General features: G+C 40.9%; 1 protein-coding gene across 2 annotated transcripts in view; it reads right to left on the reverse strand.

Annotated features, from left to right (window-relative positions):
• CTNND2 (catenin delta 2) overlaps positions 1 to 27,472 on the reverse strand; it is an 893,404-nt gene that overhangs the window by 44,683 nt on the left and 821,249 nt on the right. For both annotated transcript variants that reach the window (XM_034998887.1, XM_034998886.1), the window contains one exon: positions 3,886 to 4,096. In XM_034998887.1, the coding sequence (XP_034854778.1) occupies positions 3,886 to 4,096 (211 nt within the window). The remainder of the gene's footprint in view (positions 1 to 3,885; positions 4,097 to 27,472) is intronic.

Below are 27,472 nucleotides of genomic sequence, written 5' to 3' on the forward strand. Positions count from 1 at the left end.
AAAAAAAAAATAAAGACAGAGAATTTCAGATCTTTTCCTGGATGCGGCCACAGGTACATGTTAATCTTATATAGTCAATGCTGAACAATGCTGTTATGTTTTGCTGTATTTTATCATTGTTAGCTAGGTATTTGTCCATGACAATAGTCAAGCAACTCTTGAGGAACATATATGAATATTCAGGTAGTGGTAAGGTAGCTGAGACATATCTAGTATGCAAAAATTCCTTGGAAACAGTGTAATATTTTGTTTCTACTTCTTGCTTAGTTACAAAATAGAAAAAGACTACGAATGTGTAATGAATAGTGGGTTTTAACTTCTCAATTAAAATGCCAGTATATTACAATATATAACATGTGAAGGTCAAACAAACACTGCTTTTTTAGACTTTAAAAGTCCATCACTAGATTGGTACCATAGCAACTTCTACTTGAACAACTATTACTATTGATTGAAGGACTTGAACAATTGAGTGTTTCTAATGTGACAAGTGACTATAGCCTAAGCCACAGTACACACTTCCTCACTGACAAGTAACAGATGAGACGGTTGACAGCTTTTCTGTCTTACGACAAACTACAGTGACACATGCAATGCACTATTTCCTATATAATTTTTAAACTTAGGAAAAAACACAAATGTACCCTCAAAGTAGATGGATGTGGCAGAATGTCCATAATATGTGTTTCAAACGATGTGAAAAGAATAGTTTATCAAGACTTGAAAATAGTAAGACTCCTGTAAGAGTCATTAATGATTACACAATGTCTGATCCTCACTAAAGTTGTGCAATTAGGGGTGACTGAGGATGTCAGCTGGTGCAATTGGTTGTGTGTGTTCAGCACAGCTATTCCAAGCTGTAGGACACCAGAACTCCAGTCCTGGTGGTTGTATTAGCAAGCTACAGTTCAAACAGACGGTGATTGATACCTCACTAGTCTGACTTGTTAATAGCACGGCATGTTTAAGTTTGTGTATATTTAGAAATGAAACATACAAATGCATCAGAATGGAGGATCACAGGTAGGCACATTTTTCCACCTGTGTTTTATCTTGCTATCTGAAATTTAAAAATCAGGTTTGAATTAAACTTGTTTCTGATAATAATTTTTTAAGGACATTTTAGGGAGGACAGATTTGCAAGGATTTTGTAAATTAACTAGAGCAAACTGCTATCCCTCCCCTTTCCAATTATTAACTAATCCCCAATTTCAAAAACTCTCTTTTCAATAAAGAATTTCTGTTTTGTTGAAATGTGGCCAGAAGGCCTTGGGAATCTCAGTGCTTCATGTCATAACAGAATTGAGTGAAGTGGTGAGTTTAGTGTTGAAATTCAGAATAATTCTTCTGGATTTCTTTTTTTTTTTTTTTAACTTTTTTTTTTTCTCTCAAGATTCCATTTGTTTATTTGACAGAGAGAGAGAGAGAGACAGCGAGAGCGGGAACAGAAGCAGGAGGAGTGGGAAAGGGAGAAGCAGGCTTCCCCCTGAGCAGGGAGCCTGATGCGGGGCTCGATCCCAGGACCCTGGGATCATGACCCGAGCTGAAGGCAGACGCCCAACAACTGAGCCACCCAGGTGCCCCTCTTCTGGATTTCTTGAAGGGTATTGAGAAGCAGTAACAAAACTGAAGTGTAGGTGGGAGATGAGGCTATATGCAGTTATAAAAACCCTGTTTTGATCCTCAAATTAGTCATTATATAAAAATGAGGTAAGGGGAGCCTGGGCAGCCCAGTCGGTTAAGCACTGACTCTTGATTTTGGCTCAGGTTGTGATTTCAGGGTCATGGGATCAAGCCCTCTGTCGGTCTCTGTGTGGAGCATGGAGTCTGCTTGGGATTCTCTCCCTCTCCTCAGCTCCTCCCCCTGCTTTCTCTCCCTCTCTCTTTCTCTCTCTCAAATAATAAATAAATAAATTCTTAAAAAAGAGATAAGCAGGAGAAATGGGAAGATGCCCAACTCCACCCATTTCAACACTTCTTATTAAACTTGGTGTAAATCTTGACTATTAACATTGGAAAAAAAGGTCAAGGAATAATGAGATGAAACGTCACTATTCCATAAAGAAACTTCCAATCAAATCAGCAGACAGTTATGAGATCATCCATAGTGAAAAAAACATCCCGTTAACAATAATCAAGATTGGACAAGACCTAATAGGACCATTTTCTGGACTGGCAATGTGGATGTACACTCTTTCATGGATGGTTTCTTCAAATGATTTTTAAATTAGTTTCACCAAGTAATTTTCTTTGACCACAGGACTGATAAAAGCATCTCTTCTCTTTTAAGGCCCATTGAGGGATGTTTACTGTAGTAGGGATGCCCACACAGGTGGAAGAAATTAATATATGCCAGACCACCCCTCAAACTTTCTAGTCTTACAGTTCAGAGAAAAGAATCTTTAAACATCTCACCAATATGCACCAATATGTTGGAGTGTTTTTGTGGATGATGGTCTCATTGTGTGTGTGTGTTTGCTTAAAAAAATTAACATATTAAGCTCCTAATGCTCAAAACAGAGAAGCATTTTAATTAGAGATTCCAAGGTTCTACTGAAGCTACATGAAGAAGAAAACTGTGTGGTCTCCTGTCTATGTGGAACAGCAATTTATTTGAAGTCCAATATAATAAGGTATAATTCAAGCCAACCATCTTTCTTGCACCATTATTACATGAGTCCAATGGGGCTCCTCTACTTGATATAGAAAAGTACTGGAATACTAATACTAAATTGTTGATTAAACTTACTGGGAGGTCTCAGGGTGCTTACATAGAAACCTGAGACTTCTTTTCTAACACAATGGTAATATCCTGAATCAAATGAAATAATGAGAGAATTTCCAAAAAGTCTAAGTTTACCTCCCTCACAGCCTTTAACAACAGAAGAAAAATTATTTAGCATTTAGATGTCAAGAAATGAGGGAGGTAGGGAATGAAAAGTCAAGAAGTAGACTTTTGATAACAAAGGGTTTACCCTCTTAATCTCATTGGTTACACTGAGAGATTTCCAGGAGGCAAAATTTAATTAAGGTTTGCGAATGCTTCTGTAACATTGACAGCTTGCTGATATAATGACGCTCTGGCTGCTGAAGATATGTTTTGGTTGCATGCAGTAAGATACCATTGATTCTTAAATCAAACTGGGGACATTTCCATTCTCAGTGGTGCGGTTGCTTGGACACAGAGCCTTATCTTTCTTTATGCCACTTGCATAAAAGTCCTTCCTCACCACCATCCCCTCTGCCTGGAAAACTTCTATTCTTCCTTTAAGACGTGATTATCACTACTTCTAGGATATTATGACAGCCCCTTCCTCATTTTTACACTGTGAAGTATAGCAGAGTGCCTCATTAAATTAAACAATTTGCCCCAAATGTACAGTTAACATGGGAGGATGGTGGGTCAGCACTGAGACGCCCCCCTCCTTTTGCTCCCCCCACCCTCCCTACATGACTCACTATGCACAGCTGAAGAGACAAAGGGCAAAAGGATGTGGACCGTCATCAATACTTGGACCTGCAACCACAAAGGAACAGCAACCAAAAGATACCTTCACATTCTCAGGTTAAGCTGCTTGTCGAGTCTATGTTGGAGGAACACACTAGTGTGTGCATGCTGGATTGTCAAGTCTATCTTACCAGGAACATAGCAGTCACCAAGTCATGAGTTAGTAATCAAATAGAAATTATCAGGAAGATCAGCTCTCATCATGGGGCGGGAAGACTGGAAACCATGTGCTATTTCCCTTCTCTTGATTATTGGCGACAAATGCTTTCCAGTGACATTCAGTAGTGTTATCCATAACCGGCTGGATGTTGGACACACTTAGAACTAATTCTACCAATACCAATCCTACAGAGATACGAAGTCACTGTCCGACTTACTTATCTCCTTTGCTTTTGGAGATGCCAACCAACTTCTCAATGCCGCCAGCATCCCGTAAGGCCTTGGCGTTCTCCATGTTCTTGGTGATCACCTCGTGCAGGGTGCAGCAGACGGCTGTCACCGTGTCATCCGACATGGCCTTACTCGCCGCGTTGTTGCTATTGTTCCCACCTGGAAGCCTGTGGACGAGGTCTCGCATGGCATATTTGCCTTTGGAAAAAGAAAGTCAAGGGAAGAGTTGAAATGAGGCCAAACTGGAGGAAGAGGGCAGAGAAGAAGGTAGGGGTAGGGGAGAAAAAGAGGACACAGGAGGCTACGTGAATGCAACATTGTCCATTTCCCATCACTGAATATTCTGTCGGGTCACTGTGAACACACACAGAAAACAGACTTTCCTCATGGTGAGTGCGTGGACTTTTGGTGCTAGACGGATGTGGGATGGAATTTCTGGGCGAGTTAGTTCACGCCTGTAAGCCTCAGCTTTTAAAAACCTGTAGAACAAGAACAATAATGGTACCTATATCACGAGGCTGTTGCAGAGATTAAATGAGTAAATGTGTGGACGGCATGTCACCCACAAGGATTACTGAGGATGCAAGACTCAGCAGGGGTTGGCTATCAGTGGGTTCCTGCTCTTCGGTCACAGAAGTCAAGAAAACATATGGTAATTCTGACATAACTTCAAAACTACCTCCATAGGAACTATGTTGAGGCCTGAGCTACTTAGCAAATAAGAGTCAGACCACAAATATGTGGAGGTCATGATCACGTACATAACTCCTGACCTCTGGCCTTTATCAAGCAAAGAGAAACATTTAAAGCAAGGGAGAGAGACTTTACAAATAATGTATAGCTAGGTGTTCTCTGAACCAGGATAACCCAATGATCCGCTGGTCTCCCTGATGGGATTTACTGTATGGCTCTACCGTATAACTTTTACTAATTTGACACATTCTTCTTTGCACGAAAAACAAAGAAAATAAAATCCAACTTTGCTTCCTTGACTTGCTTCATCATTATTAATCTTGCTACTCCTAATGATAAAGATACTTATAATGACATCTTTATGGAGTACTTTTAGTTTACAAAGCATTTTGGGCATTACCAATAACCCTACAAGACATTAATTCATTCCCACCTGCAGTTTCCAATTCTGTCCTATTAATTTACTTCTGGAACTAAGTAAATGAGTGCCTGTAGCAAAGTTGGCTGTTCTTAAATGTTTCAGATGGAATTGGCATGTGTTCAAAGCTAAACTCCTTCCTTGTCTCCCATCCCCCAATCAGACATGTTTAGCTAGCTCCTGAAAGTCATTTGAAATGCTTTGCCTCCATACATGTCTCTAAAGGATAGACTCTGGCTGTTTAATCCTCTGGTGTGTGGTGCCCGGGGGTAAGGAGGGGAGACTCAGGGCGAAGGCAGTGATATCTCCATTCCAGGCATTAATAAATAAAACATAGACCCTTGTCATTTTGGTATCTGCTCTTATCCTATGTTTAGGTGCCTTATTTTAGCTTGGACAAAAAAATGCTGATGTCTAAATTACTGAAATAGGAAAGTGTCTTCGTTCGTTTGATAGCTGAGAAGTATCTGACAAAAACGGTTTGCCTGAAAACCTCCAAATGTAGCCTATTTGTTTCCTAAAGACAATACTTAAAATAGTTTGGAGAAGATCCTTTGTGCCTGGGCAATCCTCTGAGCAACTTGCTGTATATTTGTCATTAAATCACACTCAGCTCTGGCTAAGAGTTTACTTTTGTTGAGCTCAACATGCTGAGACGTCATTAGTTCATTAACCGGCACAGACTGTCTTAGGCAAACCTGAGTTCCATGGATGTGAGAAGGTGGATGAATGGGGTCTTAAAATTTTTTCTTCCTAAGGGAAGTGAGAGAGGAAGGAAACAGAAAACTATTTCAATGATTATGCATCCAGGGGCATTCACACTCCCGACCGAGTACAGAGGACTGGTTTGTGACCTTGGACATCGCTGAGGTTGAAAGCAAAAATGAAAGGAGAAAGAAGAATCGGTTGTAGCCTTCTTCAGTTTTTGCTGTTACTGTCATTTAAAAAATTATACCAGATAAATTTGAAGGTGTGGATTCATCCTGCATTGTTTCCGAATCCATGAGCCGTGAATGAAATGCGAGGTGTCCCCGTCACATTCAGGGGGCATGGGCAGCTGCTTTCTAACCCACAGCGGCCTCTCTGACTTGCCTGGGGGTGCTGTACAAACACTGTTGTTTTCCATTGACTCCACGGTGTGGAAAATGACAGGAGTCACTACCATATATAACCAACCACAACCTGTCAAGGAAACCTATTGGAATGATTTTATTTCTAATATTTCCAATAGAGTTCACTGACATTTTACTGGACAAGTGGAGATTTTTCATTCAGTCTCTTTATTAGCCTATTTGGAAGGATATATTTTAATTTATATTTTTGACCATCCAAGTGGAGAAACAAATCAAGTAACATTATTCCATAGAGCAGAAGACCTCCAGACAAAGTTTGTTCATTCTTTTAAGGGCATACAATCGTTTTAGCCTACAATTCTGCTGCTGAGAAAAGCTGTCTTCTCATACTGGAAATGGAATCCTATCTTCATGTGAAATTTGGGTAGCAAGAACAGCTTTTTTTTTCTTGAGTTCATAAACTTGGAGGCTAATTGGGTGGGAGAAAAAGAAAACAGAAACATAGAATAATTACAGTTGCAAGCAACCTTCTGTGGCAGACTAATAACAGGAGTCCAGGGAAGGGAGACATTAGGTTGCTCTGGGCTTGTCACAGAAAGCTTGATATAGGAAGTAAACATTCAGGATTTGTTCTATAGGTCAGGGGAGCCCCAAGATCCACCTGATACTCTACAAAGAGAATTCTGGTGCCTCAAGAAGGAAAGTTTCAGGGGCGCCAGGGTGGCTCAATCGATTAAGCATCCGACTCTTGATTTCAGCTCAGGTCATGATCTCAGGGTCATGAGATCCAGCTCCACGTTGGGCTCCGTGCTAGGCGTGGAGTCAGCCTAAGTAAGATTCTCTCTCCCTCTCCCTCTGCCGCCCCCACTCACGTGCCCTCTCTCTTTCAAAAAAAAAAAAAAAGAAGAAGGAAGGTTTCAGAATAGAAAGACTGAAGGTTGGAGAAACAGGTAGTCTTTTTCTTGACAATAAAACTCTCTGTCTCTGAACTTCTATTGAAATTGTAAGCATTACAACTCAAGGTGATTTGTGCCCATAATTGTTCTATGTCCATATTTTCTTTGTTCTCTAAATTTCTAAACAACAGAAGGAGTGAAAAAAACATTCTTGCTACCAATAGGAGGAATCTTGGCATCCCCTAGCCCCCCAAACTTTTGGGTCCCTAAGGTCTGAGATTTCTTCAGAGGTAAAAGGAGTTCACTCTCTTTAGGAACTAATTCCCTTTTTGTGCCACGGGGTGATAAGAAAAAGTTGCAAGGGGGGTGAGCCAAACTGCAATTTTCACAGACTAACACCATGAAGGGAATAAAATTAGTCTCTGTTTTTGTTTGGTTTGGTTTCAGGGAGAAATGGATAGAGGTAAGTTTCTTCTTGGGCTAAGGAGGAGAGTGGCCAGACCCCCAGATGGATGCCATATCTTCAGGAACCCAGAGGAGGAATCTTGGAGGTTCTGCACGGGCCCTGAGACATTAAGAGCACCCAGAGCCCAGCAGTGCCCCTGTGGTGCACTGGGATGCTGTGTGGATGCAAAGGAGATCATAAGCAGACAGGCCTCACCTTGGGATTGAGTCTGGCAAGTAGCAGAGGAGCTTCCTGTCTTAGGATGAACTGCTGAGGGCCACAGAATAGGCCTGTGGTATCAGCCACCCACTGCAGACTGACCCACTCCCCCTTTCTCTGGATTTAATTGGTTTAATAATAAGTGAATGGTATGGCACAGACTGAAAGTCACAGAATGATTCATGCCATTTAACAGGCAACTATAATATATCAGGACAAAAACAAGGGCTTGTGACCTCGGAGGTGGCTGAGGGTCAGGGGACAGGATAACAGCCGTGATGGAGAATCGTAGGATGAAATTGACAAGTGAAATGTTAGGGGTGATGGAGGAAAGAAGATTCAGGAGTCTCTAGCTGGGGCAATGAGGTGGGTAGTGAAAACCAAGTGCATTTTACAATTTAATAATCACGGACAAGTTGGATTTCTATTGTATTTATTCATGCACAAAAAAACATGCAAAATTAGTTAACCTTATATGGCAGAATAGTACAGTGAAGTCCCATCAAGGAAAGAAGCTGCTTCATCAGGTTCAAAAGACACCTAGATTTGTGAAAGCAAAATGGATACCTTGGCCTGCCTCCATTTGCAAGAAATATGCACTCCATCATCCACTGTCATGGAATCACATGTTAAAAAAAGAAAAGCATGCTGCTCCCTCAGATTGAAACAAAACAAAACAACTTCGCAGCCTCCACACTACCACCAACCAACAGATCACTCTGTTTTGCTGAAGTTCCTGGTAGAAATGAACACTTGGGTCCTTTCTTCTAAGTTACTTAGTCGCTGATGAAAAGAACATTATTTCTGATATGCAATAACTGGTATGAGATGACCAATAACTGGTATGAGATGACCAGTGGAGATACTGTCATTGTGTGAATAAACTGTGTTTCCATCAATGACAGACTAACTGTAACCTTGTAACTTTGCTACCCTTGCCTCTGGGTGCACGTGTGTGTGTGTGTGTGTGTGTCCTTTAAATACTTGTATGTAAGACTGTTGAGCCAGTTTTCTAAGTTCAGAACCTCTGGAAAATTACAAATAACAATTATTTTCTCTTTATAATATTTATTTCTGGAGTCTTCTGTTTAAAGTGTCAGGCCCATGAAGGTGCAGATGGGCTCAGGAGATCTAACCAACAGTGCTGCCCAAGAAGGACACTCTTAGCAAAGCTCTCATGCAGGCAAGGGCTGATGGAAATTTCAGGACGGTGCAACAGGGCTCTGCTCTTGTTGACTTCTTCAGCTTCTGTGTTTTTTGTTTATGACTCTCTTTCTATTTCTAGTTCAGGACTAAGCCTATTTCTGGTATTGATTTGTGTGCCACCACTTGGTTTCCCCATTGGTGGCAGCGATATTGAGTAGTGGTTTGTGGTCTAACCATCTGTGATCTGTAAGGTGGCAGACAATAGAGAAGTCACTTGAATCCCTTCCAATTATGTATCTCTTTTGATCACTGATAGAGTCCTTTGTATAGCTGGTCTTTGGGATGACTCAAATGTCTTTGTAAACTTAAATCTCTCAAGCCAACTTTAGAGAAAAGATAATTTAAATAAAAATGTTGGAATGGAGATGAGTGCTGGGTCAGAAACATCACAGCTCCTTTGTCTCTGAGATCTTAGCCCCTCTTTGGCTTCTTTATTTCTGGGGCTACTAAAATTGGCCTGTGAGTTTTTGCTGAGATGCTCTAAATTTACTCTTTTCTTTTTCAATTTTTTTTTTTTTACTGTGGTAGAATATACATATTCTAAAATGTACCATCTTATCCACTTTTAAGTACACAATTTGGTGATATTAAGTAAATTTTTATTGAGCAATATCACCACCATCCATCTCCAGAACTGTTCTCATCTTGCAAAACTGAAACTCTATACCATTAAACAATAACTCCCTACCCTCCCCATCCTCCTAACAGCCAACATTCCACTTTCTCTCTTTACGATTTTGACTACCCTAAGTCCCTCATACAGTATATATCTTTATGTGACTGATTTATTTCACTTAATATAACGTCCTCGAGCTTCAACCATACTGTAGCATATATCAAAATTTCTTTTCTTTTTAAGGCAGAATATTATTCCATTGGATGCATATAGCCCATTTTGCTTCTCCATTCATTTGTTGATGGGAACTTGAGTTGCTCCCTCATTTTAGCTATTGTGAATAATGCTGCTGTGAACATGGGTGTACAACTATCTTTTCACTTTCCGTCTGTTTATGTCTTTGTGTTAAGTAGAAGCTAGACAGGAGTGGTGGAAGGAACACCCCAAGGCAGAGTCTCAAGGCTCTGAAGGGGGATGACAGAGACCCGAACTAGAGGCAAGGATGGTGATAAGCTAAACACTGGAAGCCTGGGGGCACAACATCCTGACCTTATGGCTTCCAAGACCTTGGAGCTGATGAGCCAAAGAGCCACAGGTGTGGAGTATGCACTCTTCTCTTCCACCTCTGCCCCAGAGTAAACCCTAGACTCATTATAATGCATTTGCATTGTGGGAACAGTCTCAACAGATGGAGGAAGGCCTCCATGACAGTTCCCATACAAACCTTGTAGGGTAAAAAAACTCCCCTTCCTAACCTGTGGGAGGAGTTTCCCAAATGATTGGAAATAGCCTCCATTAGAGACCACCCCACCGTAAGTCACAGCTCCTGCCAGCCCAGAGAGACCCAAGAATATCCAATCCCAAAACCACTTAGGGGCCATTTCCACTTCATGGAACCTGTCCTGTTCTCCCACTTTGAGAGTGGACTTTCACTTTAACAAACTGCTCTGTGCTTGCTGCTTTCCTTCTGGCTATCTTTATTTTTTATTTTGAGCGCCAATGCCTGTGTAAATCTTCTCCTTCGGAACCCAAGGATCAAGATCTCCATCCACATGACATAGACTCTCTCTCACCCATAACATCTGGATCTAAAGTGAGTCTCCTGTAGACAGCATATAGTTGGACCATGGTTTTTAATCCATTCTGCCATTCTGTTTTTTGACTGGAGAGTTTAATCAATTTATATTTGAAATAATTAGTGGGGGGCCTGGGCGACTCAGTCTTGAGCATCTGACTCTTGTTTTCTGCTCAGGGTCATGAGATTGAGCCCTTCAGTGTGGAGTCTGCTTAGGAGACTCTCCCTCTTTCTGTGTCCCTCCCCTGCTCTCTCTCTCTCAAATAAATAAATAAATCTAAAAAAAAATAAAAGAAAAAAGTTACTGATAAGGAGGGGCTTCCTTGTGTTAGTTTCCTATTTGTTTTGTATATACCTTGTAGCTTTTTTTGTCCTTCATTTCCTGCATTCCTGTCTTTTTTGTGTTTACTTGATTTTTTGGTAGTAAAATGTTTTAATTACCTTCTCATTTCCTTTTGTATATATTCTATAACTATTTTCATTGTGGTTACCATGGGGATTACATTTCATATCCAAAAGTTATAAAATTCTAATTTAAATTTATACCATCTTACTTTAATAACATATAAAACTCTATTTATAGCTCCATCCCCATCCTTTTCAGTTATGGATGTCACAAAATTCCATCTTTGTAAATGTCATAGGTCTAAAAAAATAACTGTTTTTTTTAAATGCATCCATCTCTTCAATCACGTAAAAAACATGGAAAACAAGAGTTACAAACTGTCATGACAGTAATACTTGTTTTTGTAATTACCCATGTATTCACCTTTACCAAGATCTGTATTTCTTCATAGGATTCTAATTAGTTTATTCCAAACTGCAGGATTACCTTTGCTTGCAGGGAAGTTCTAGTGATGAACTTCCTCAGCTTTTATTTACCTAGGAATGTCTTTCTTTCTTCTGCACTTTTGCAATACAGGATTCTTGATTGGCAGGTTTTTTTTTTTTTCTTCTCATCAGTTTGAAAATACAGCCCATTGCTTTCTGACCTCCAAAGTATCTGATGAGAAATCTGCTTATAATCTTATTGAGATCTTTTTTAATGTAATGAGTCACTTCTCGTTTGCTCAAGATTCTCTCTGTCCTTGTCTTTGGACAGTTTGACTATGTGTCTCAGTATGGGTCCCTTTGGTTTATCCTCCTCAGAGCTGGTTGAGCTTCTTGAGTGTTTATATTCACATCTTTCATCAAATTTGGGAAGTATTCAGGCACTATTTCTTCAAATAATCTCTCTGACCCTTTCTCCCTCTCTCTCTCCTTCTTCTGGAATTTCCATAGTATGTATGTTGGTCTGCCTGATGGTGACTCACAGATACCTGGGACTCTGTTCACTTTTCTTCAGTTATTTTCTTTCTGTCCCTAGGATTTGATGATTTCAGCTGTCCTGTCTTCAAGTTCATGGATTCTTCTGCCTGCTCAAATCTGCCTTGGAATCCCTCCAGTGAATTTTTCATTTCAGTGACTGTCATTTTCAGCTCTAGAATTTCTTTTCTTAAATTTCCTTTTAGGTTTTCTATCTCTTTAATGATATTTCCATCTTATTCAGACATCATTAGCTTAACTTTCTCTACATCACCTTTTAGTTCTTTGAGCATCTTTAAGATAGTTGTTTTAAAGTCTTTGTCTAGTAGGTCTGCCATCTGGTCTTTCCTAGGGACAGTTTTGTTGGTTTATTTTTTTCCTTTGAATGAGCCATACTTCCATTTCTTTGTAGGCCTTATGATTGTGTGTGTGTGTAAAAGTAGACACTGGAATCTAATAATGTAATCCTGGAAATCAGATTCCTCCCCTTCCCCAAATTTGCTGGGGTTTTTTTTGTTTGTTTGTTTTGTTTTTTTGTTTTGTTTTTGTTCTGTTTTTGATTGTTGTAGGTTGTCTCTGTGCAGAGGATCAGCCTGAGGTATAAACTTAAGGTCCTCTCAGGTCTTTTCTGAACTTGTGCCTTTCCCTGGGCACATGGGGGACTGTTATTTTCCTTTGCATATCCATTTGCTTTTGAATGTCCTAGTCTTTTAAAGTCTGGTTCTCAAAAAGAATCAAAGGGGAAGGGAGGGTGCCAACACTTTAATTCCCCTGGAAGTCACCTCAGCCAGCGGGGAAAGGGCTTGCAACAATGAGAGGTGTGCAAAAATGGCTGTCTACCTCTGCGTCTGTACCTCCATGATCAGAAGCAGCAGTGATCAGAATGCAGATCCTTGATATTTGGAGGACAGGGTCCTTGCTGCCCACCCTGGTTCCCAACAGCTGCATGCAAGCTGCTCGGGAACATACACATAGCTGCCAGCCCAGTTGATCCCGGTGAGGGTTGGGTAGCTGCTACTATGTTAAGAGTTGAAATTGACTGAATGGGCGCCTGGGTGGCTCAGTCGTTAAGCGTCTGCCTTTGACTCAGGTCCTGATGCCAGGACCCTGGGATCGAGCCCCACATCGGGCTCCCTGCTCCGCGGGGAAGCCTGCTTCTTCCTCTCCTACTCCCCCTGCTTGTGTTCCCTCTCTCGCTATGTCTCTGTCAAATAAATAAATAAAATCTTAAAAAAAAAAAAAGAAAAAAGAAATTGACTGAAATTAATCCCTATTTACCATCCAAGCTTTCCCTTGAAAGTTGCAAGCCTTCATTAGACTCCTGAGTTCCAAAATACATCAGACACATTTTGTCAATGTGGGGAACCAGAAACCTGTGCTTCCTACTCTGCCATTTCACCAGAATCCTCTCCCCAGTCTGAAGTTACTTTTGGTCAGTGGGTGAAGATATAAAAGTGAGGTGCTGATCTCCAGATGACTGTATGTCTGTAGGTAAATGTGAAAAGAGCCTTTGCCCCCTTGCCAAAGGGAGATTATTAGTCTTTTTACAATGCTCTGTCAATAGCCATAGCTCCTTCTGTAATGTGGCTAGCACCTTTTCTTTCTCTTTGGGGAACTTTTGGAGCTAATGTATCGTAAGAATCTGTCATTGTGTAACTATAAGGGTATCTAAAATAAATACTTTATTATAAAAGAGGAGAAAACATACAAAAAAATCTATATTTTAAAACTGATTTATGTGGCTTACAGACCAAGAGGTGAAACATTCAAGAGTATTGCTTGGTTATTAAAGAAAAAAATTGAATAATTGTTCACATGGGTAAGTTCTGAACCAAGCTGCAGTTATTTCTTGCCTTAATACATCAAGGACTTATATCTTGTGTCCCCTGAGAACTCTTACTTGAAACTGCCTTCCCCAAATTTACACCCCATAGTCAAACTAGTAACTCTTTAAAAAATGTCTTTTACAAATCTAAAACCATCTTAGGGCTTTCCCGGACTGTTGCTCGGTAATATCAAAGAGTTTTCTTCCTCACCTTATGAAATGAAGTTACTTTGAAATGGCATTCTACAGGTTTTTATTCAGTTTAATACTAGAGTGAGAGATGGCCTATTTATCAAGCTTCCAATACAAAAAAACCTGGCAAATGAGGAACTCCACCTCCACTTAATCATGGCAAGTAATGCCTCAGCCCTTACGAACCTTCCACTTTGGTTAAAAGCATGCTCCCTTTCATGTTAAAGAATGGCACAGTAATGTTTGTTTCAAAACAACAAGTTTTTGAAAGAAAGATTCCATTTCTAGGTTTAAAAGAGGTTTTTCAGTTGGTGGTAATCCTAACGTAATCTTTATGGGATAGATAATGAGATCCTGGAGATTTTCAGTGCCTCATTGTCCATAATGCGTACTCACTTTCATGCTAGTCACCAACCCCTTATAAAACTAAACTCTCCATTTTGTTATCACTGGTTGTGATGAGTAATCAGAGCCATTCAACCTTATCATCAACAGGTGGGTTCTGATAAGCCATTCAACCTTATCAACCTTATCATCAACAGGTGGATTCTGATTTTCTTTCATGCTTGCCTGGAGACCCCTGCTAGAGCCACAGATCTGTAATTGGGTCCATTGGAAGAAACATCAAAATCGCCTGATTGAAGAATTCCAGCAGGTACTCTTAACACTTGAGACAATAAATAAATAGGCTCTTGGCTACAGGTACCCCTGTAGAGGTGACAGCATCACCACAGATGAACAACTCTCAGACTGCTAAGAGATTCAGTCACGATTTCCAGAACTCATTCACTTTGAAGGGCTGCTAACTAACTCAAGGTCAAGAGAACAAGGATTAATTACTTAGGCGAAATGAAACAAATTTAATGGTGGGGAATGTATTTTATTTTGTTTTGTTTTGTTTTGTTATGTTATGTTAGTCACCATACAGTACGTTAGTTTTTGATGTAGTGTTCCATGATTCCTTGTTTGTGTATAACACCCATTGCTCCATGCACTATGTGCTCTTCTTAATACCTATCACTGGGCTAACCCATCCCCCCACCGCTCTCTCCTCTGAAACCCACAGTTTGTTTCACAGGGTGCATAATCTCTAATGGTTCATCTCCCCTTCTGATTCCCCCCCACTTCATTTTTCCCTTCCTTCTCCTAATGTCCTCCATGCTATTCCTTATGTTCCACATATAAGTGAAACCATATGATAATTGCCTTTCTCTGCTTGACTTACTCCACTTAGCATAATCCCCTCCAGGTCCATCTATGTTGATGCAAATGGTGGGTATTCATCCTTTCTGATGGCTGAGTAATATTTTGAATTGGGCATATTACCAAAGCTTCCTTCTTTCTACTTCCTCTATCTTTATTGCTTGATTTAATAGGTTATTCTTATAAAAACTAGATGGAACATTCTTTAAATGGAATCTTATTCTAATTACTCCTTCGGAATTCAGAAAAACATACATTAAAAATTCTTAAAATAAGTAAGATAATAAATTATCAGGGAAAGTTAATAATAATCCTATAAATATAACATATGTTGATTGGTTTTATTGCCACAACTTGCAATGGTAGTTAAATAATATAAAAAATGCCTTGACTAATCCATTTACTTTCTTTGACCCTAGGTTTTCATGGACTGAACTAGAATCTATCCTCCTTTCTAGTAGAATGTAATTGAAAAAATCAAATCTGTACCCCTAGCCATGCCATAGAAAGGTAACATTGAAGGTAAATATAATTTAATCAGACATGACAAGCTCATTAGAAAAACAAGGGCATTTCGTAGGTGGAATTATTGTCCACAACATCCTCCCAGGCTTGGCTTGTGCTTATGGTTTAAGGGACCCCACCCTCAGCGAGCATGACTAGAGCACTGAAAGTTACAGCTCAGAGAGATGCAATAATCCGAGTTCTAGGTAGTGGCAAAGTCACTCCGTCGGTCCTGGGTTACTGATCCCAGTAGTTGAGCTGAAAGGGAATAAAATATTTCTGCGACGTAAAGGGACCAAACTTACAAACCCAGGCGCTCTACAAACAAAACAAAAATGAACTCTCAAGATTTATTATCATATAGGTCTAGTTTTGATAACTGCGCAAAGAGGTCTTGGTGAGTGAACCCACCCTGCTTGCTATACCTACATCTGTACAAATGGTCCAAGAAAACCACTGAACTGACGGTCAGAAGTGAGAGAACAGCTAAGTAAACATCTGCCTCTTAGGAGCAGAGCTTCTGCGTCAGGAGGCACCGTGAAGGAGCACAGTACCTCATTCCACCTCCACTGTGACCGTGCGCTCGCCATGAGCCTGTCACAGCGGAGAATCAGGAGAATAGAACAAAACCAAAAAAATCAACCCAAGGAAACAAATCAAAAAAAGAAAAAGAAATACAGGATGGCCTTTCCAATCCTAGTCCTAAATAATGAATCTTTGAGTCATTTGCTAGCAGTTGCTTACTTTCTGAATCAACCTTATCTCTGAGATTTGCATACCAACATGCGACAGATGATACGATGAACTTGTGAGAACATCACTATTTGTCCAGCATGACATGACCAGCCCAACCTTTTAAACCATGGTAAAATTGTGCTTCTTTATTTTAAATGGGAAAGACTGGTGCTTACTAAGTCTGGATGCCTTGCAACATTTTGTAAGTAAAAAATTACTTTCGCTTCATGCTTCTGTCTCTACATTTTCCTTGCACAGAATGGAAAATAGCTGTGGCAACACCAGCCTTCTGGTCTAATCATGTCAGTGCCTTTTTCCCAGAATGGGACCTGTTCATTTCCACCTCTGTCCCTTTGCTCCAGCTGGGTTAGAATAAATATTTAATGAGATGCATTGATTTTCTAAAAAATGAACCATAATGAACCTTGTTCTATGGATCTGCCAGTTCTTTAATTGATTAAAGATTTATTCAAATAGAGAGAGAGAAGGCATAGTAGAACGGGATCAGCTGGAGCCAAGGCAGAGGTTGAGACAAATTCTGGAAGAAACACAAAAATCCTTATGCTTTTTTCTAGTAACTATGATTTAAAAAAAACAAGTACAGACTTATAACACATTTAAGGACCAATTTCACATGCCAGGATTGGCAAGCAACTGGTCTGAGAAAATGATTCAAAGGATAACTCAACCCTCCGAATGGAAATAATACTAAACAAAGCAGAATTTTACACTTTTATAGTGTATGGTGTGCGGTTCTCTCAAGAGTTATTACCTCCAAATAAATAACCTATTCCACTTGTTTGGAAGACAAAAGGAATTGTACTTTTTAGCACCTCGAGATCTTATCCAGAGATTTCACTGAATTAGATATTGAGAAATTCTATACTTGTTGAGAAGTAAGGTAATAAGTAGAAATATGGACAAGGAGGTGGCTAAGATAAGTATATTTAATTTGTATGAGAATTGCTCTAAAAATAAAAATGGCAGTTAATTAACAAGAAGCTTGCTGAAGCACCTTTTGAACTAGAAATAAATTCATTTTTGAGAAATTTTGAAATGAGTCTGGTAACTGATGGGACACATTATAACAGGATTTAAGTAATTTGATTAAATATTCAGCATGATAGCCAAAATAAATTTTATCTCAATTCATTGTCTAATTTTAGCAGAAAGGAGGTAAAAGTGAAAACTTAAACTCACTGATTCTAGCCTCAGGGGAGAAACATAGGAGGACATTTTATTTTTAGGTCAAGATTGTTATCCAGCAAAGACCCAAGAACTCTCCCAGGATGAAAATTTCAGAAGACAATAGTGTGAGACAAGATGAGTTTGGCATTTTCGTAAGCAAAGTTTGTTTTCAGGAACAGAAGTTGAAGGTAGTTTCCTACCTGACATTAGCACATTGGAATAATAGTAATACATTGATTAATGCAGATAATGACGAATTACAACACTGCATTCCCCTGGTGTTGCCTTCTCAAATTCATTGACCCCTCTGCCAAAATAAGAATTAGTCTCAATAAAGGTCACAAAGAGAGGGAATCAGTTACAGGTTTTCTTCACATGCTACTGCTCAAGAGTACATCCTAGGGCAGCTTAACGTTTTCAAGAAAAGTTACATCTATTGTTTCCATTTCTGCTTTGCATCTCCCTAGGGATATAACAAAGGCAGGTGCATTTCTAATTTATGTAGAAGACAAAGGCAGTCCAAAGAGATTAGACAATGTGGGTAAGGTTGCAGAGCTAACTGTTTTCTGATGTTGGTACCTCTCTATGGTTAGAGGTACCTGGCTAGAGCTCCCCTCTCGGACCCTGCCCTCCTCCCTCCCGCCTCTGAGCTCTTTCTACAGATATAATCTTCCTTTTAAAATTGTTTTATTTTTTTTTTAGATTTATTTATTTATTTGGCAGAGAGAGAGAAAAAGAGAGAATGTGCACATGCAGGGGAAGCAGCAGGCAAAAGGGAGAAGCAGGCTCCCCCCTGAGCAAGGAGCCTGATGTGGGACTGGATCCCAGGACCCTGGGATCATGACCTGAGCCAAAGGCAGCTGCTTAACTGACCGAGCCACCCAGGTGTCCCGTAATCTTACTTTTAAAAAGAGTTTTTAAATTTGAATATAGTTGACACACAACATTACATGACTTTCAGGTGTGCAACATAATGATTCAACATCTATGTTATGCTATACCCACCACGCGTGAATACACAGGTATAATCACAGGTATAATCTTCGCATCTGTATGACACCTGCCCTGAAACTCATTTACTCAGTCAGTCATTCTACAGACACTCATTGGAGTTGTGTCTAGTTAGCTTACACATTAACCGATCTTTCCAGGGATAACATAAACCGAGGACAGAGTGATCTCTAACAACATGTTTACTGATGCATCAACAAACAATTTACATTTGACTCTACAATGTAAAAAGATGCAAAAATAGTGCTTGGATGGATGAGAATGGGCTTCACACCCATCCTGCTCCTATTTCCTCCTCTATGACAGATCCCGGGAATACTCATGCTACGGGATGCTGTGTTCTACAAAAGGGTTTCTCTGTAGCATTGTGTGGGAAATTCTGTGCTTGACACTCAACTCAGAGATTTACAATGTATATTAGCAAAGTAAAGGTTCCAGTCCTGCCGTTAGACAAAATGAAGCCACTGGTGAACTTGGTTTAACATAGAATTTCCCCAATATATCTGAAGAAGGAAGTCTTTTTGCGCATGCTACCCATTCCCTTCCCAGAGTACTGGGATGCTGGGAGACTCACCCGGGGCGGCCCTGCCGAGTAAGGGCAGTGATGTTACTGCTCCTGTTTCTATGCTTACATATCACTGGTAGCCCCAGATCTTCAGCACCAAAGAAATCCCAGTTTCATAATAACTTGATCTAATGTGGACAAGGTCAGAACTAAAAAATTGCTCTGATTACATAAAAGAGATGGCCAGAGAGAGACAATGTACAGTAGAGTATTTTAAGTATTGGCTGATAGGAGCAGCTCGCCCTAAATACACCTTATTCCTAACTTCGACCATCTCGTTCTTATTTCATACTCCCCCTACCCCCATACTTTGTTCAGAGGACTTCATAAACCGGGGAGATAAATGTCACAGAAGAAGTTCTTTGGCTATAATCCACCTTCTCTATTAACCAGTGAGATTCTGGAGGAATTCCCAGTATAGGTTTTCAAATAGAGGAGGTTCATGGATTGAAATTCACTTAATTTTGTTTCCCAAGTTGCTTTTCTTCCTGGTACTGACCAGCCAAGCCAAGTACTGATTTCCACTAGGCAATTTTAATTCTGATTTAAATTACTGAGCTGAGCTTTGGATGCCAATGGATCTTATGTGGCTTTGGGTGATGGGTTCCCTAGGGTCTGACTTGGCTTAGATGATCGACCTTCATAGCTGAAATAAACCTCAGATGACAAGTAACTCGAGGCATCTGCAGCTGTCTGGATCATCAATCAATCTATCCCTCTAACACACATCATGGGCCCTAAATTATATGCTCAGAACTGAACATGTTCCAGATCTTATAAAATTCCTGCCTCCCTTATATTTAGGAGACAGTGTCCTTCATTAGACACAAGAGGATTCAGAGCAGTCCTTACTAACAAAAGTAAGAATACTTTTTTTTTAAAAAAAAAAACTTCTCATCATTTGTCCTCACTTTGAGATTGATTTTTAATAGTATTAGTTTACAAAACTTGATGTCTAGGTCAGAGCTTATTTTCTAGTTTCTGCCTGTGGATTTTTTTTTTCAGAGTAAAGAAATGTGGCATCTTTTGTATTTTTATTGTGCACAGAATTCCAATTTCAAGAGAAAGAACATCAGAACCCAAAGATATTGACAAATTATTTTAATAAAAATTGGTTTGTGTTTTAGCTATTTCTCTAAATTCCCTGGGTAGTGAAAACATTTCTCTGATGAACTGTAAAAATATCTTGGGCTATATAATATTGCCTATGTTTTCCTTTATTAATTAACCATGGCAAACATTTCATATGGATTGCTGGCATTTCTTATGTATTCAGAACACCAGTGTTCATATTGTAGGTTTATGTTGTGTGTATAAAACTAAACTTAAAGGATTTATACTTTGATGAGCTTAAAAAAAAAACTTCGGTGAGTGTGCTTGTGCTATACTAAAAAACCAATAACTATTATATGGGTTATTCACAAGGTGATAAACAGAAAAGAAATGAGATATGAAGACAAAGAATTAAAAAAGACAAAATAGATATAAAGACAGAAGCAAAAAATGAGCTTAGAAAACCGAAAATGAACCAAATTTTGTTTCTGTGAATCTCAATCAAAATAATTCAATATTAGATCTGAATCCAGATGACATATTTATAACTAGAGCAACATTTAATACTGTAAAATTCTAAGAAAGGAAAAAAAAAGAGTTGGATAGTCTTTGGGCAATTTCTTTATTGTCATGGGATTTCATTTGTAGCAAAGGAGAAAGATATGACAAATGGAAGAGATTGCACAAAAGTTTAAAAAAGCAGGAAACAATTACACCCAGAGCCGCAGCAGGTCAGTTGCCCTAAAGCCCAGCAAAGTGGCTGGTGTTTGAGTTTTCTTGTCTAAACTGTCACAGTGTTTGGAAACTCTAAGTGCCTATTTGTCTCGCACACTATGGAGCCCCGGCCGGGGAGAAAGGCTGTCGTCGTGTCCGTTTGTCTGAGAGCGACGGGCTCGCAGGCACCCACTCTGCATTTTCTCGCAGTCTGTACCATGGACAGCAGCCTCCGCCTGGTCTCACTGCAGTGAGGTTTGCAACCATTCACTTGGTAGGGATGACGTCTCCGCAGTGTCACCTTCTAAAACAGAGACATGAAGCATGCACTGCAGACTCTGCCCGGGCACCCTGTTGAGCCTAATTCAGCCTGATCCAAAAGGATCACACAGGAGCCTACACACTGGTCTACGAACAGTTTAATTATTATTATTAAGGATCATGGTTAGCATCACCAAATCAAACCAAAACAATCCAAAAACCATGCAAATCCAAACCAAGCGTCAAACAAAAACAACGAGGCGTCTTCCTATTATAAAAATGCTTTCCATGCACATTTTGTAATCTGCCATGAGCAGTCCCTCTACCTTCTTTTCCAGTCGACAGAAACTTCGAGGACGCTCCTAAGCATGTATGGGCTGTTAGCTTGTCCGAAAGCACGAAGATCAGTGGTGTTGGTTTGGCCTCATATAATTCCATGAAGCTACAGAGAGTCCCCACAGCAACTACTTTCCTTCCGGGGACAGATCGTGAAGGTCAAGTAAAGGGGCTGAGTGATGGGTGAGGACTGGAATAGAGATATCCAAGAAAGGGGCACCGAATCCTCTGGTGGATCTGCTCTTCCTCCAGGAAGTCAGGCTGGAGCACAGCTCCAGAGGGTTTGGGGACTTCAGGGCGGTGCCCCTCTCGGCCACCATCGGTGACACCTGGGCTTCCTGGGCCTCTTTTCTTTCCTTCTCCGTTAGTTTCTGTGATTGTTTTAACAAATCACCACAAATGGGGTGGTTTTAAAAATCAGACATTAATTTTCCCACAGTTCTTGAGGACAGAAGTCTGAAATCAGGGTGTCAGTCCGCACCCCCTCTGACAGCTCTCGGAGAGACTCCTTCTTGCCTCCTCAAGCTTCTGGTGGCTTCTGGCATTTCCTGACTTGGGGCTGCAGGACTCTGGTCTCTGCCTCCATCCGTGCGTCTCTGTCAGCTCCAGGTCTGTCTCTTAAAAGAACGCTTATCCTTGGATTTAGGGCCCAGCTGGGTAATCCAGGAGGAGCTCAAAATCCTTAACTTAATGACATCTACAAAGACGTTTTTTCCAAATAAGGTCACATTCACACATCCCAGGGATTTGAATGCAGGCATGTGTTTTGGGGCCACCATTCACCTGACTCTGCCTTCCTTCCCTTCCCCAACCCTTCATTTTTCTTAATGAGTGCTCTTTTCCCTTTTCTGTGTTCTTTCCTTTCTTTCTTCTCTTGCACCAAAGACTCAGGCCTGTCATCCTTGCTGGTTTTAGCCAGAGAAATTCAGTGACTCATCCTACCCTGTGGTGAAGAGCAGTTGATGGTTTACTTGGTGTGGAATGTGGGTGAATAAGGGATGCTGCTCTTTGTAGGTGGAATTGTGCCCCCTCCCCCCATTCATATGTTGAAATCCTGGGCCCTATTGTCTCAGAATGTGGCCTTATTTGGAAATGGGGTCATTGCAGATGTTATTAATTAAGGGAGGTCATACTGAAGCAGAGTAGGTCTCTAATCCAATACAACTGGTGTCCTTATATGAAGGAGAAATTGGACACACACACACACACATACACACACGGAGATTCTCATGTGAAGATGAAGGCAGAGATGAGGTGATGCTTCTACAAGTCAAGGAAAACCACCAGAAGCTGGGGGAGACACAGAACAGATTCTCCTGCAGAGACTCAGAAGAAACCTGCCCAAATCGTCTAGCCTCCAGAACCATGAGACAAGATATATACGTTGTTTAATCCACTGAGTCAGTGGGGCTTTTTTACGGCAGCCCTTGCTAACTGATATGCTGCTCAACACAAGTTTAGAATAGTGACTTTGAAGAGAGCACAAATAATAGTTAACTGGCTTTTGTTTTATTTTACAAATATCCGCACGTCATCAGTCATAGGCAGTTCCATGTGCTTTGTCATTTCACATCGAGCACATCCAGGCATCTGCTTGAGTGACATCCCCACCTCCTGGGTCTCCAAGATTAGTGTTTAAGACAAAATAACGAAAGTAAATAAACATTAGTTAAGTAAGAATGATGATGGATCAGCCCATAACATCGGCTGCAAGCATTGTTGTCATACCACTGGATTCTGCTTCATCCTAACCCGTTCAAAAGACAGCTCACTTTGCCTTCCCCAGAGTCAACTACACATAGACGCAGTGCTGATGTGCTGGCAAGTTCAAGGCCGATTTCTCTAGAAAGTCCTGAACGGCAGCATAGAGTCCAGGAGTCTTCATGGGGATAATTTCCAACGTTATTGGGAACAGAAAATAAAGTTTCAAATTCTGTCAAAATAAGTTACTCCTTTCAACAGTCTCTTCATGAATTTTAGGAGGGTTAATTAGACAGGTGTCATCCCTGCTAATACCTTTGCAGAGAAGGCCGTGATTCTCAGGGAAGTGAGTGGTTGCGTAGGATCTCGATCTTGGAAATCAAAGATTGCTGGCACACAGAGCTCTGCATGCTTCAGAGAAACCAGGACGCACCCCTACCTGCACTCTACCTGTCTAGGAAGATGACATCACAGGAAGGGGGCTGGGACACTGGTTCTGAAGGAACACAGGAAGTAAGTCCCATAACACACAGTCTACCACCAACAGCAACGACAAAAAATGCTTTTGTTATTTTTCCGTGGTGCTGGGCTCTGAGTTTATAACAAGGCAAGCAATTATCCATCAAGGGGTTTCTTGTCTACCTGAGGGAGGGACAGAATATATGTAGATTTAGGTGGGTGGAGAAATTGGAAAACATACATAAATACTTTGTTCATTGGGAGGCCAATAAAAACAGAAAAATCCATCGATGTCATTGTGTGATACCGTGGTACTGGTCTGAATGTGCCCTAATATATGCAATTAAATTATGTTTCCCTCCTAGCCGAAGTGAACTGGGAGCATGGGCCTGGATGTACCACTCTCCTGCTGACCACATCTGTGGCTCTGCTCACTTACCAGATAAAACACACGCTCTTTGGGGCCTCTGCAGGTAGAGGGAACCTGTCTCCTCCCACCAGGCGGCCCTGCCTGTAATTTTGTGAATATCATACAGGAGTTTGGTGCTGGGGTTTAACTCCCTTTGTTCTTGCTTCCTGTGTTTTTGCTCTTTTGTCTGGTTAACTCCAACTTCTCTAGGCTCAGCTCAGGTGTCATGTCATTTAGGAAGGCATTCCAGTTTCCCCTTCTTCTGAAACTGCTTTAGCTGCCCCCTCCCCACACCAAATGCAGGCCTATCTCTAGCAGAATGTGAGGTTCTGTTCACCTCAATCACCTCCTGGAAGCAAGGGATACAGGTGTGTATCACAGGAGCTCCTAGCACCTGGGACTGACCTGGATCAAGGCAGGCATTCATTCCACAAACACTGCACTAAAGGATGCATAATCCAATCTCTACAGCTGGAAAGTAGCCATGAACAAACACACCAGAACCTCACCCAGCCCCACCCAACCCAAACCGCCACAAACACCAGCCAGGCATCCCAAAACAGTATTTAAAACTGAAGCCTAAGCTATTCCCCAAGTGAAAGTAGTTGCTTCTTTTATTTTCACCATGAAAATCTTGCATGGACTCTATGGACTCTGAGAAACAAACAGGGTTTTAGAGGGGAGGGGGCAGGGGGGATTGGTTAGCCCGGCGATGGGTATTAAGGAGGCCACGTACTGCATGGAGCACTGGGTGTTATACGAAAATAATGGATCGTGGATCAGCACATCAAAAAACAATGATGTATTGTATGGTGACTAACATAACATAATAAAATTTAAAAAAAAAAAAGAAGAAGAAGAGGACGCGTACACACTGAGAACCAGCCATGTGAGCTGGTGCATTGGGGTGCATTTGGTGTGTATTTTTCAGTAACACATTTAGTTGCCTGGGAAACCAAAAGGGTCTATGCAGAGTGAGAGAAACGGTTTGGAGAGAACTGGCCACAGAGTGTTTCTGGACCCTTCTCTCACGGTGCAAGCATCCGCCCCAGGATGCACACCTTACTTTCGTGAGCTGCTGGGACTCCCCCGCCCTGCACAGTTTCTGTGGTGAGCCAGTAGAGACAGGAAGGCGTGGGGATCAAGCATGTACGAGAGGATGATTTGGAGGGGTCCACCTGTGCTTTTACCAGTTAACGTCACCTGGCCTGCCAAGAGTCAAGCTTTGATGGGTTTCCTAGTTGGGGTGCTTTTCCGAATTATCAAAGAAAGATAGGAAATAATATGTTATTGGGGAGAGATGGGAATGTTCGGGTTTCCAAGACTTCTAGGCAGATGGCTGTGTAGGATCTGGAGTGGGCTTCCTCCACTTTGGCACCATTGATATTTTGCCTGTATCCTGGTTTGTTAAGGGGGCTGTCGGGCTGTCCTGTACACTGCGGGGTGGTTAGCAGCATCCCTGGCTTCTACTCACTAGATGCCACTAGCAAACCCACTATACCAAAAAAAAAAACCTTCTCCAGACGTTGCCAAACATCCCCCCAGGGTACGGGGGCAAAACTGTCCCTCACTGAAAGCCGTTGCTCTAGAGATACACAGCAAGGTGTCTTAGTCATCTTGTGCTGCTATAACAAAGCCCCATAGACTGGGTGCCTCAAACAATAGACAGTAGACGTTTGTTTCTCGCAGACTGGATGATGGAAAGTTCAAGATCAAGTTCCTGGTGTTCCAGGCTTATAGACAGCATTTTTCTCTGGGTGCACTCACATGGCTGGTTCTCAGTGCATACGCGTCTTCTTCTTTTTTTTTTTTAATTTTATTATGTTATGTTAGTCACCATACAATACATCATTGGTATTTGATGTAGTGTTCCACGATCCATTGTTTTCGTATAACACCCAGTGCTCCATGCAGTACGTGCCCTCCTTAATACCCATCACCGGGCTAACCAATTCCCCCTCCCCCCTCCCCTCTAAAACCCTGTTTGTTTCTCAGGTCCATAGTATCTCATGGTTCATCTCTCCCTCCAATTCCCCCCCCCCCATTTTTCCCTTCCTTCTCCTAATGTCCTCCATGCTATTCCTTATGTTCCACAAATAAGTGAAACCATATGATAATTGACTTTCTCTGCTTGACTTATTTCACTTAGCATAATCTCCTCCAGTCCCATCTATGTTGACGTAAAAGTTGGGTATTCATCCTTTCTGATGGCTGAGTAATATTCCATTGTATATATGGACCACATCTTCTTTATCCATTCATCTGTTGAAGGGCATCTCGGCTCTTTCCACAGTTTGGCTATTGTGGACATTGCTGCTATGAACATTGGGGTGCATATGGCCCCTCTTTTCACTACATCTGTGTCTTCAGGGTAAATACCCAGGAGTGCAATTGCTGGGTCATAGGGTAACTCTATTTTTAATTTTTTGAGGAACCTCCACACTGTTTTCCAAAGTGGCTGTACCAACTTGCATTCCCACCAACAGTGTAAGAGGGTTCCCCTTTCTCCACAACCTCTCCAACATTTGTTGTTTCTTTTCCTGTCCATTTTTGCCATTCTAACTGGTGTAAGGTGGTATCTCAATGTGGTTTTGATTTGGATTTCCCTGATGGCTAATGATGATGAACATTTTTTCATGTGTCTGTTAGCCATTTGTATGTCTTCTTCAGAGAAGTGTCTTTTCATATCTTCTGCCCACTTTTTGACCTGATTATTTGTTTTTTGGGTGTTGCATTTGAGAAGTTCTTTATAGATCTTGGATACCAGCCCCTTATCTGTAGTGTCATTTGCAAATATCTTCTCCCATTCTGTAGGTTGCCTCTTTGTTTTGTTGACTGTTTCCTTTGCTGTGCAGAAGTTTTTTATCTTGATGAAGTCCCAAAAGTTCATTTTTGCTTTTGCTTCACTAGCTTTTGGAGATGTGTCTTGAAAGAAGTTGCTGTGGGCGATGTCAAAGAGGTTGCTGCCTATGTTCTTCTCTAGGATTTTGATGGATTCCTGTCTCACATTGAGGTCTTTCATCCACTTTGAGTTTATCTTTGTGAATGGTGTTAGAGAATGGTCGAGTTTCATTCTTCTGCATGTGGCTGTCCAATTTTCCCAGCACCATTTATTGAAGAGACTGTCTTTTTTCCATTGCATATTTTTTCCTGCTTTGTCAAAGATTATTTGACCATAGAGTTGAGGGTCCATATCTGGGTTCTCTATTCTGTTCCATTGGTCTATGTGTCTGTTTTTGTGCCAGTACCATGCTGTCTTGGTGATCACAGCTTTGTAATATAGCTTGAAATCGGGCAACGTGATGCCCCCAGATTTGTTTTTCTTTTTCAACATTTCCTTGGTGATTCGGGGTCTTTTCTGATTCCATACAAATTTTAGGATTGTTTGTTCCAGCACTTTTAAAACGTCATTGGAATTTTGATTGGGATGGCATTGGAGGTATAAATTGCTCTGGGTAGCATAGACATTTTA

Source organism: Mirounga leonina, unplaced genomic scaffold, assembly GCF_011800145.1.
Source record: "Mirounga leonina isolate KUSES-001 unplaced genomic scaffold, KU_Mleo_1.0 Mir_95, whole genome shotgun sequence".
NCBI lineage: Eukaryota > Metazoa > Chordata > Mammalia > Carnivora > Phocidae > Mirounga > Mirounga leonina.